At 35.6% G+C, this 12,447-nt stretch overlaps 1 protein-coding gene and 1 non-coding gene across 4 annotated transcripts in view; one reads left to right on the top strand and one right to left on the bottom strand.

The window, feature by feature from the left end:
• LOC140056536 (cyclin-D1-binding protein 1 homolog) overlaps nucleotides 1-12,447 on the bottom strand; it is a 61,538-nt gene that overhangs the window by 33,906 nt on the left and 15,185 nt on the right. For all 3 annotated transcript variants that reach the window (XM_072101935.1, XM_072101936.1, XM_072101938.1), the window contains exon 2: nucleotides 6,892-7,043. In XM_072101935.1, coding sequence (XP_071958036.1) covers nucleotides 6,892-7,043 — 152 coding nt within the window. The remainder of the gene's footprint in view (nucleotides 1-6,891; nucleotides 7,044-12,447) is intronic.
• Trnav-aac (transfer RNA valine (anticodon AAC)) lies at nucleotides 2,329-2,400 on the top strand. The gene has a single exon. It is a non-coding gene; the product is annotated as a tRNA-Val (tRNA).

Raw genomic sequence — 12,447 nt, 5'->3', positions numbered from 1 at the left:
TAAATTACGAACGATATACAAAATACACGAACGGAAAATATGGATATGCATCATTGCACACGGTGCTGTATCCCGGACAACGTTGCCAGGCTAACTACGGTATTGCCAGAAAAAAACTGTTGATTTGAAGATTTTAAATCGTCATTTACAGATTTAAAAATCTGTTGCAATTTGTTCTAGGTTCAACCATATTTTTACTGGACTACCTCCCTTATTCGTAGTATTGAGCTGGGATTTGGCATGAATATACTACAGGGACATGTCCTCAAAGCTATAGAGACGAATTTTTAAATTTTAAACTGGATGCAGACATATCACGTCTCGAAGATGGTACCGTATAGCCGTATTTGGTAGCGACGTTATTGATGTGTATGTGACGTTACATCCGGTCTTATGACGTCATTACAGTTTCTTTCGCTGCTGTAACCGAGTATCGCACATTTGTGCTTTTTTGTTAATCAATTTGTTTAATTAAGAAGCCACAATGTGACACACACCACAGCATTATGTTGTTATATGCGGCTTCATTGGTTATCATGTCTACACGATTCGACCACTTACAAAGTAATTTTTCTTAAACAACAATATACTTTTCAAAACATTTTAAATGATACTGAACTCGCTGTTAACACACTATGCAATGTTCGCCATCTTATATTTACAATTAATTGCCAGAATGTATGCCTTTTTTTCCCCAGAAAATGTAGAAAATAGAGGGCAGTGTTATAAAATCCGATTACACATTTATACGAAATATATATTTTTTTTAGTTTTGAAAGGCAAGAACTTTTTTTCAGCTGGTGTAATAGAGGTTAAATTAATATTTTATTATATTATTATTCAAAACTTGCGCCATATTAATAGGGCCTATCAAAGAAAATTATCTCGGTCACTAATCAATACATTCACACTAAAAAAAAAACAAATCATTTTCTATTTTTTAATACAGTGAGAGAGCTACCATAAGACCAATACTTGCTATGATGATAGACGATTTTAGATATGTGTTTTACATATTGAAATATGATTTATGATTTTTTAAACTGTGAACAGCATTGTTTTTAAAAACAAAATGTTATATGTACAAACTCACATCGTCGCTGTTTTGATGTACAGTTAGTTCTTTATAAAACCACTCTATTTTTTTAATAAAAACCGAAAATAAAACATACATTGATTTCTGGCAAATTTCTGATTCTAAAATGGCCCCAGTTGGAAAGAAGTATTCAAGGAAAACGAGCTGTTTTAAAAGGCATTTTTAGTCGCGTGGAAGCGACTCTATAGTTCACTATGTCGGTCGGTCAGTCGGTCTGTCGGTCCGGTATCACTATGCGTTTTATAGCTTTCTGACCTTATCTTGATATCAGTTTAATCTAGCTAGGTCAATTTTTCACAGTATATTCCTTATGGCCAGGAATCGATGTGGTTATGTTTTCACGGTGCGCAATAAAAAATTACGCGGTCTACGCACGATTTAACGAAATCACGTTTGTAATCATATCTTCACAACCATTAATCACAATTAAATAAAATTTGGTACTCATAAATTTCAGGGCATAAATCATCATATGGCAATACAATTATGTGCGTAGCGCATGTAACGCGCGCTTAAAATTTTCAAAATTTATTTTCGATGAAATAAGAGTATGTTTCAGGCAATTTTAAGCGTTTACAAAATTGCCATGAGTGCGCAGATTTTTGCGCGCGCACTGCACGTTAAATGTTATTGCGCACTCTTTTTGCCAGATTTCTGGTTTTTTTTACTTACTTTTCAACTCGAAATTACGTTATACGAGCACGTCAAAAGTGACAGGCTACGCACGTGTAAATTAAAAAAATATAACTGTTTTTAAACATTTCAACATTTTTAAACATGTTCAGTAATTTCGGTCAGTTGGTAGGTTGGTCGGTCGGTAAACACTAAGCACGCGACTGCAGCCATCTATATGGCCTTGTTTATTGTGAACAAGGTAATTTAACGGTGACTAAACCATGTGAACATGTTACATAATGGCCCAAAAGTGTATGATGTAAGTGTGAGAAAAAAAATAAGGTGCGAAATCAAACATATAACAGAGTGGTGTGAAACTGCTGTAGCGTCGAAGGTCCCCGGTTCAAGCCCGGGCGAAACCTTTTTTTTTTTTAGTTTATGGTGAAAAGTACTGTATACAGTATATCTTATTTTATTATTTTTTTTAAATACTTATTTTGTGTAATCGGTAATTATCACTTTTACACATGTTTATTTTGCTTTGTTCTTATTACCATATTTATTTGTAATTTAAATGGATTAAAAAACTTTGTGTAACCCACATTCGTGGTGTAAGAGGTTTCGTAGTGTAGTGGTTATCAAGTCTGCTTAACACGCAGAGGTCCCCGGTTCGAGCCCTGGCGAAACCTATTTTTCTTAAACTATATGGTGAAATATACTGTATACGTAATATGATATACAGTATATCTCGTTTTATTACTCGGGGTACCCAAGTCTAGGACTCTCATCTTTTCCTCTTCTGCTTCTTCCATCCGGACACTACTGAGTAAAAAGTGCGATTTATAAAGTACTACTCCTCCCTTATTCGGTATGAGTATACTAAAGGGACATGTCCTCAAAGCTATAGAGCCAGATTTTTTAATTTTAAACCGGATGCAGCCATATCATGTCTCGAAGATGGTACCATTCATGCTTGTTTTTAAAACAAAACTGTTACGGTATTGTAATATTACAGGACAATAACATTTTCCTTCATCTCGATTTAAAGAAAACAGTTAGTTTATTGAAACTCATTAATATGTCAATTTTTTAGATTTTCATATTAGCTGCAGTTTAGCAATTCACACTTTCTAGGAAATTTACACTACAGCCTCAGAGACCGGTGGAGCTTCCACATACGTTTGAAAGAACTGGGTATCTCTATGTTTTCATATCGCAAGTATGTGCCATGTATCTTGACATAGTCGACAGGTGGTTGTAAGTTTTCCCCATTTTGATCAAGGTTACCATTAATATCAGAAACTTTATTAATGTTAAATTTGGACGAAATTGTATTTTTTGTTAATGTTCAATGACCCTTTGACTTACAATGATGTCAATATGTTACGTTTTATTTTGTCAACATGAATATAACAATTAGGCAACCTACACAGTACATATTAATACAAAAAAATGCAAATACAAAGTTATTAGAAAAAATGTTACCCCCTTACCCTATAATTGTTAATAACAAATTATTATTAAGGTAATAATCTATATATAAATTATGGTTAATTCTGACATAGGCGAGCACAATGCAAAAACTTCGGTACAAATCTCCGCCTTGGATACCTACCTTATCTATCACAGATATACCGCGAAACGTAGATTTGATAACATTAGTTTTCACATCGACGCTATTTTTCCATATTTCTATCTTAGGAAGATATTATAAAGAGTTTAACAAAATTTATGATTTCAACAGTAGATTTTCAACTCAATTTCAATTCTTCGGGTCAAAGTAATTTCCGGGTTCACCTTGCAACAACCTGGTTTCAACTATTTTCTCTCTTTTATATACAAGGGAGCAGTTAAAATAATAGATTTGACCCTAAAGGTGACTGGAAACAGGCACTTTCCATCAATCAATACCTGTGTATCTTGGAAGCTCCAGTAGGACTGGAGCTTAAGGGCCTGTTCAGACCTACGGAGTTATGCTTTCGTATTGTACGCGGCGTACAAATCCATAGGTCTGAACCAGGAAAAGATTAGTGGAAGCCACCTCGTACGACACTGATATTTCGTACGCTACGAAAGCTCAAGGTATGAGTTTAGTGGACGTCGCTTACAATACGAAAGTCACGCATCGATGAATATGACCTAGGTTAGATATCTAGCCAATCAAATTACAATATTCGCCACATCACATCGTGACATGTGCTCCTCATCGTATAGCCAAGCTGATCCATTTGTTGTGATCGGTGAACGTGCGAAAAAATCATACCTTTTGTTGTTACACTATACAGTATTATTATTATTAATATTATTATATTAATTAATTTAAAATGTCATCGAAGCGTGCGCATTGGCGAGAAACCGAAGTAAAATACCTTATTTCATTGTGGGGAAGCCCTGAGTTCAGAGTTCGGTTGGAAGTGAAAAACTGGCGTAAAAGCACCGGCAACAAGATGTCTGTGTTCAACGACGCGGACACGTTAGCAGACGGGCCATCCTCATAAAGAAGGATTTAATATCCAAACGAAATTGAAGGGGTCGTCGTATTAAAGCGGCGAAAGACCGAGTAAATAAATCTGGAGCCGGTGCAAGTACGGGATTTGAAAAATTTTTTCTGCCATAAATGATATTTAGGTCATAGACCAAATATAAACCCAAACCCCAAAACGATTGGCTGGTTGGTATGCCAGACAACCAATCGATAACATTTTTATCATTCCGAGAACCATCGTCTACACTTCCTAGAGGGGGAGTGAGCGAAGCAAGCTCACCCTCTAGTAATTATAAATTCATAGAATATTTGTTTAATTTCAATTTTCTTGTTCATTGTGTCTATAAAAACATTAACATAAGATCTCTTTAAGTATAACATGAAAATGCAAATCTGTTCACTAAATCTTAAGTTATTTGCAAAAATGTTACCCCCTACCCCATTATTGTCAACGATTACTAATGACGAACAAGTTTCTTTATAATGCACAGCATATTCAATTTTGAAAGACTGTTAAATTCAATTTGCTTATTTATTGTGTCTATAGGTTTACGAAAACATTAGTTTGCATAAGATATCTTGTACTTTTGTGTTTAAAATTGAAATTTATAAGCTAATTTAGAAGAAATTGCATTTTTGATTAAAGGTCATTGACTAAATGTTGGATTCATTTTTTAAAATTATATTACAATTAGGCAATCTATACACTACATACTGATAGCAAGAAAATGCAAATCTGTTAACTAAATTGTAAGTTATTCACAAAAATGTTACACCCTACCCTATAATTGTAAACGATTAGAAATTACTGAAAACGACAAAATTTATTTTTGTTAATCTTTAATTTCAATTTTCTTCTTTATTGAATCTATATGTTCATGAAAACATCAGTTTGCATAATATCTATTGTATTTTTATTTTTTTTAACTGAAAGTTATAAGTTAATATTAGAAAAAAATTCATTTTTTATTAAAGTTCAATGACCTTCTGACCTCTAATGTCGTCAATATTTGTTGGATTTACTTACAAAAATATAGTACACTTAACACTTTCACCGCCAAAGACGGAAATCTCCGTCTTTCGATGCCCAGCGCCAGACCGCCAAAGACGGAAATTTCCGTCTTTGGCTTTTTATTGCACAATTTGTTAGATCATGTATATATGGACCGCATATAGAAATTTCAACATCCAAATCGACCTGGACCGCAAATATTTTGATACTTTATTAACCCCTAGTGCCAATGACCCAGCTGGCCTACATCGCGTCCTATCCGTAAACAACATAATGTGCTTACTGCAGATGAAGCAATTGCAGAAATATTTGCCGACTCTGACTCTGAAAATGAGTATTTATTATCCCCAGATGATGAAGGTATATTTGTACCTAAATCTGGTTTATAAAATGTAATAAATAATTGGAGATAATTTAGCTAGCCTGGCTTAGACTAGTTTGTAGAATAGGTTGAGAAACGTGACACTGACAGACGGTGCAGCCAGACTAAAAACCTCATTATCTCTGCTTTGTTCTCCGATTGAGCCTAAAGTGCTAAAAGTGAGCCAAGTTCTTTGTACAATTATGTGATATTACAGTTTTATTTCAATAAAGTGTTTGGTACCATTGGAAAGTTTATTTCTATCTCATTATTTGAGTGTATATTGCATGTTATTCTGATTACAAACACCTTTGCTATGAGCTTTGAAAAACAGGTAAATTTATCTAAAATGGCTGGCGGTGAGGGGTACTTCCTTTATTGAATGCCTGGCGGTGAAAGTGTTAAGCAGTCTATACACTACATACTGATACCAAAATGCAAATCTGTTCACTAAATCCCAAGTTATTAGCAAAAATGTTACACCCTACCCCAACATTTTGTGTTGCATATTTTTCATAGGCGGTATTATATAATCTTAAATAAAAAATTACTATTAAGCTGTACAATTGGCATTGCTATCATGGATTTCTGAAACGTAGACATGCTAAGCTTTCCAAAAATGTATGATAGCATTTGCCACCAATTTGATACCGAAAAAATGTCTGGCCCATGGACTAGATGCAAGTGTATATACAGTACAAAAGCATTTCAATCAATCACGCATTATGTAAAGGCCAATATATATATTGCCAATTTTAGTCACATTCCCTGACCTTAATCAACCTTGGATTAATTTTAAAAATTGAACTCTAAAAATAATTTTGGGTATGTCTCTAAATTGCGATCATGTAATTATATAAAGGATAGATTAAATAATAATATATATTATTAATAATAATATACTATACAGTGATCCAGATGAATCTTTTTACTAATATATATTCGTACTAACAATAACATGTATATATATTTATATAAATAAGAGAAAAGGGAAAAGGAAGAAAGGAAGGAGGAAAAAAAAAAATAATAATAAATAAGAGAGTCAGTTTCTCTTTGTAAAAGAATAAATAAATAGAATAATACCACAAACCCAAATACTGTAGAGCTAGCAAAACAGAGTTTGGAGTCACATCTGAAGTTGGCTCAAAATACGCAAAAGAAGGTGTAATTTTGATTTATTGAATTATTCATATATAATATGCTTGTATGAAAACGTGCAATAAATCGGGAGATAAAGCCTGGTTACAACTTGTTAAACCAGGCTTTATCTCCCGATTACAAGTTGTAATAATTTATGCAGATAAGGGTATAAAAAAACAAACCTATCTTGATCCAAAAATCTTCAAGCTTAAAGTGTTCACCGATTTGTCTTCTGGTTTCTCCTCCATGCAATTCATCAAGAATTAATTGAAGATTTCCTAATACTGTATCAAACACATTATCCATGTTACATTGCAACATTTCAGCCATACTTCTGTAATGGAAGTGTACAATAATAATTAATATGATTTGTAAGAAGAAAGCCAACAAATTTAGTTTAGTTGTCTAGTTGTTTGTGACCTGGTTGCAAAATATTTCTATGGTCACTTTCTTGATCAGTGGTCATGATATGTCTTTGGACACAACTGTTCTCATTAGAGTGATATCAATACGAGTGTATTTTGATATTAGCAAACACAACATTCGCTAGTTAAAAATGTAAGTGTGCTCCATGCCAAAATGTTTGTACCAGCTAACATTTTGTGTATTTCTGTTGTATATATTTTGCGAGTAATTTGAGACTAAAATTATAACTTTCTGACTAGTGGTTGCTGAGATATTGATATGGCTATTTCCTTGATCAATGGTAAAAAATAAAGTTTCACAGTCATTTTTGCCAAAAGTTGTCCATTAAAGTGAATAGAAATATGCTCCAAGCCAAAAAATGTTTGTGCCGGCTATATGTCAAAGGTCAAAATTAGGGGGTTTTTGACGGTTTTATGATTTTATTACATTAGAACAAATATAAAAATATACTTTGCGAGTAATTTGAGACCACAATAATCACTTTCTGACCAGTGGTTGATAGATATTCATATAGCCAATTTCTTAGACAGTGGTAAGAAAAGGGGTTAGAGTGAATAGATATATATGTCTGGAGTAGTTTGGCAAAAAAAATATTCCAATACACCCAGTAGTTACCAAGAAGTTACACAGTCCTAACTTTTACCATATTGACATTTTGGCCTCTGTACTAAACCAAGCATCCCAATTTTTTTTTTGGCCAACAGCTAAAAATTGATTTGTATTGATATGTGACCCATTCTGGCAAAACCCTCTCTTTGTCGGCATTTCAAAATTCACATTATCAGTCAAAATACGTCCAAATCGACTACCCTGCCAGATTACATGTTTTTGCATTTTCGAAATATTTCACTATTTAAAAATTTGTCTACCTGATATAAACTCTCGAAATTTAATTAAAATTATGAAAAGAGAGTTTTAAAAACATGTATTTTCCTCAAGCCTAACAATTTATTCACGATCTACGCTAAAATTTTGCTTAAATTCAGTTGAAAGTGTTTGACAACATTTTGATCCATTTTGATCGCCAGTTCGCTGCACAATGTTGACACATCAAAATAAAGCTCATTCATTTGACCGATTTCAGACGCAAGCCTGTAGCCAAATGGGTTCGTAGGGTTCGAACGAACCCCCCTTTTCCTGAAGTGCCCTTTCAAACTAGACTAGCCTAGGCATAGGCCTAGCCATATTATGATGATTTTTTGCCTTTTCTGTAGTATAGCCAGCAGGCAAATGTTACTTGTATTACTGAATAGCAAGATTGTATCATAAAAATAGCTAGTAGTAATCCTGCTGTTTCCAGTGTATTTCGATTTTCAAATATATTTTACAAAGAAAATTTGTTTTTACATTATTTGCCGTCTCAGACTATAGTATTAGCCCCGCAGAAAAAGTTAGTTAATTTCAGTTACACTGCGCATGTGTTGCTTTCGTAGGGGACATTCGCCACGTGTGGAGTGTAGAGAGTGTTATGGTTATTCTAGGCCTGCTTATATAAGCAGTTCTAATTAACAACTCCTTGCTGAATTACTTGATCTTTCTTGCGTAGGTCTCCTCTTTGTGACCATCACTCTTTTTACACAATAAATGGGAATTTCCAAAAGCGATCAGTCCATCATTTTTAAGGAGTGCCGCGCGATTGCGCTCCTTAAACCAGCAATTAGCGTCGCCAAAGGGGATTCCCCATTCCCCTGCCTGCTTTCAAGCACCAATTTACTTCTACTGTATTACCTCACAGTATTCAAGTAAGATGATATGAAATACACAAAATTCTGACTGACAACTCGTGGGAAGACGCACTGCTTATCAGTACATTAACATGCGGTCAGTTGACTGTGGTTTTTGGCGTCTTTTATCTAAGCCGCCATGCATTTGCCGAATTGCCTACCTGTAAGGGCATTACAGCATTTCATTCACTCCCGGACAGGCATTCACTTTCTTTTCGCATAGAATAAAATTATTAAATTCATTCCGCGATGTTCTCAAAAGAACGAACAATGTGTTTTTATTGTAAAAAAACATTAAGAAGAGATAGGCTGCGAAGCCACATTTTGACTGTCCACGGTGCAAAGTTTAGGTACAGAGAGTCTCGTTATCAACACATTTAGTTGCATGACAGTTACAGGAAGACGAAATGTTCAACTTAAAATGCTTATAAAATTCAAATCATCACAGACAAAGTGGACAATTACTAAGTAACACTTAATTTTTATAGACTACGGTATAGTTTATTTAGTTCAAACACACGAGTATATGGCTTATCTTAATATACATTGAATTAATATGTCGTATTTGTTTGTGTTTGTGTCGGTTCCGGTTCATAGAACACGCGCGGGCATCTCATACACAATTGTGTGACGCTTTGCTGTGCATGTGAGGCCACCTTAAAAAAATACACTCCTACTAATCGTATGTAACGCGTTAGCGATCAGCAAAACAAACGTACTTTCGTGGTTGGCTGTCGCTCCAATACTCAATCTTTTAGTCATCTAACCGGAAAAATTACTACCTTTGCCAGGCGCGGATCCAATGTTAGATTGGGTTTTCACGTGTTCAAATGTTATGTCACCTGTGTTTTTAACGGTGGAAAATGTACAATCATTTTGCTGATTGCTGTGCCATAAATGGGAGTGTTATTTCAAGGCCAACTACTACTAGTTGGAGGCGCCATTTATCATGAATTTTATGTGCGAGAGTAACATTTCCGACGATCTAGGGTGTCATTTACCAAAATTCGCTTCGCCACAGCCCCCCCCCCCCCACCATGGGGGGGGGGCTGTGGCTCAAGTACTTGGTGTCTGGAAGGATCAGCCCCTGTTTGCCCCCCCCTGTTGGCCCCCCCTGACAAGACCCCCTTGTTACGCGGCTGGCTGTCATCCTTCCAGCTGCTGCTAGTATAGCCAGCATCGCGTGTGTGAAAGCCCTTTGTAAATACAGCCAATTGACAATCAAATAACAGCTTGTTTGTATACAATAAATGTATAATAAATAAAGATTATGTATCAGTTGCAGTGTTGAAATCGTCATATTTCCATGTAAAAATGTGATTTTTCTACCGGAGAAAAGTTGTGGCCATGTCCTCACGAGGGCCGCGTCATATTGTTTACCTTTGATTGTAATATGAACCTTGACATGTCAATTGTCAGATGCATTATGGGCATGAAATATTTGTTCAAACCCTGCGCAAAGGTCCGTGTTGAAGCATAACTTTTGACAAACATTTTGATACCAAACTTGTTTTGGTTTTATAAGTTTCTGACGAATCTGTTGATGGCGCTGCTTCGTTAGCGACGCGTTTGTCCACACTCTGCATAAATGAAGTCGCTTTTTGGATTGATTTTTTAATATTGTTGACGTTTGACAAACTTTATCGTTGACTTGTGTTTCCCTGTCTTGTGGATTTTTGTGATTTCTAGGTGTGTTTAAGCGCAGTATCAAGGAGATTGGTGTACAGTAGCCAGGCCCTAAAATCACTGCAGGTTAGCCCATTGTCTAGCAGGAAGCCCGCTTTCGCGGATGATTTTACACGAGAATTTAAACCTAGGAAGCCTAGGAAGCGGGGTAGGACAGGCGGCGTTCGTCAAAGGCTGAAGCATAGAACCTTCAATCCACCGCTTCCTTCGATTATAATGTTCAATGCTCAATCTGTCGGGGAGAAGCTGGATAAACTCACGACAAAGGTATCTACCTTGAATGACTACAGAGATGTAATGGTTGTGACAGAAACATGGTTCTAACCAAATAAGGACACTCAAAGTTACAGCCATATTGATGGCGTATGAGGAGATAGGACACCAGATGCGCTTAAGGAATGTGGGGGAGGTGTATGCATTTATATAAATAACCGCTGGTGCTCTAATGTGAGCATTTTCAGACAATACTGTTCACCAGATATCGAAGTACTTACGCTCTCTCTTAGGCCTTATTATCTCCCAAGGGAATTTCCTAAATTTTTTATTACTGTCGTATACATTACCACCTCAGCAATTGTGAAAAAATCAGCTGATTATTTACATGATCTGATAAGAGACATGGAGAATGACTCACCTGACGCGGTTATAATCATTGCAGGCGACTTTAATCAGTGCGAGCTAAATAAAGCAGTACCACACTACCACCAGTATGTAGACAAACCTACTAGAGGTGAGAACATTCTTGATAAATGCTATGGCAATGTTACTAAGACTTATAAATGCGTGATAAAACCAGGAATTGGTTCTTCTGACCATAAGTCTGTTCACCTGATGCCTAAATATGTTCAGAGAATAAAGGCAATTAAACTTATTATCAGGTCTGTAAAAGAGTGGTCCTACGAAAACATTGAAAAGTTAAAAGGATGTTTTGAGTCAACCGACTGGAATATTTTTATGGAAGGTGCCACAATTGATGATGCGACAGACGCGATATCCGGATACATTGATTTTTGTGTTGGAAGTATTATTAAGGAAAGGAAAATTAAGCTGTTCCCTAATAATAAACCCTGGCTAAATGGAAATATTAAGAAAGTAGTGCAAAGAAAGCAAAAATGTGCTAACCACGATGAAAGGAGAAAAATACAGAAGGAATTAAAAAAAGAAATAGCTCGCAGTAAGAAACGGTATGGAAAAAAAGTGAAGGAAAAGTTCAAGTCTGGAAACAGCAAGCAGGTATGGAATAGTATGCGCAACATGACAGGTTATGGAAATAAGATGGGTAATAATATTACAGCAGGAAATAGCAAAAAAATTGCCAACGAGTTAAACGACAAGGACTTTAGTGCAAATAGATCTCAAACTATTAACAAGATAGTAGATAGCGGATTACATGACAACCCTGTGTCAAGTTCATGTTTGGGAAAATTAACATCAAGAAAGCAGTAGGGCCGGATAAAGTCAGTGGAAAGGTGCTAAAAGAGTGCAATGAGCAACTCTCGCAAGTTTTTTCGTTGGTCACTGCGTAATTTGAAATTCCTTAAAAAAAAATCCTTAATTCACCCTCTGTCATTGTCAAAGAATAATAAACCTGAAGCTCTCAATGACTATAGGCCCATTACCAAACTGCTGTACCTATGAAATGTTTCGAAAAATTAATTAAGAATGAGATTTTAAGCGAGACCAAGTCTTTTGGATCCATGTCAATTTGCCTACTGTTCCAAAAGGGGGGTAGAAGATGCAGTTACAACTTTATTACATAAAATACTTGGTCATGTTGACAGGCCAAATTCGTATTCGATGCCAGTGATGTTGGTTCTGGTGCTGTGTTGGCACAAACAGATAAGAATGGTTTTGACAAGCCTGGTTGTTTCTTCTTGAGAAAATTCAACCAGCATGAGAAGC

The sequence above is a fragment of the Antedon mediterranea genome, chromosome 8 (assembly GCF_964355755.1).
Source record: "Antedon mediterranea chromosome 8, ecAntMedi1.1, whole genome shotgun sequence".
In the NCBI taxonomy this organism is placed as follows: Eukaryota; Metazoa; Echinodermata; class Crinoidea; order Comatulida; family Antedonidae; genus Antedon; species Antedon mediterranea.
This window is presented reverse-complemented; position numbering and strand designations above follow the sequence as displayed.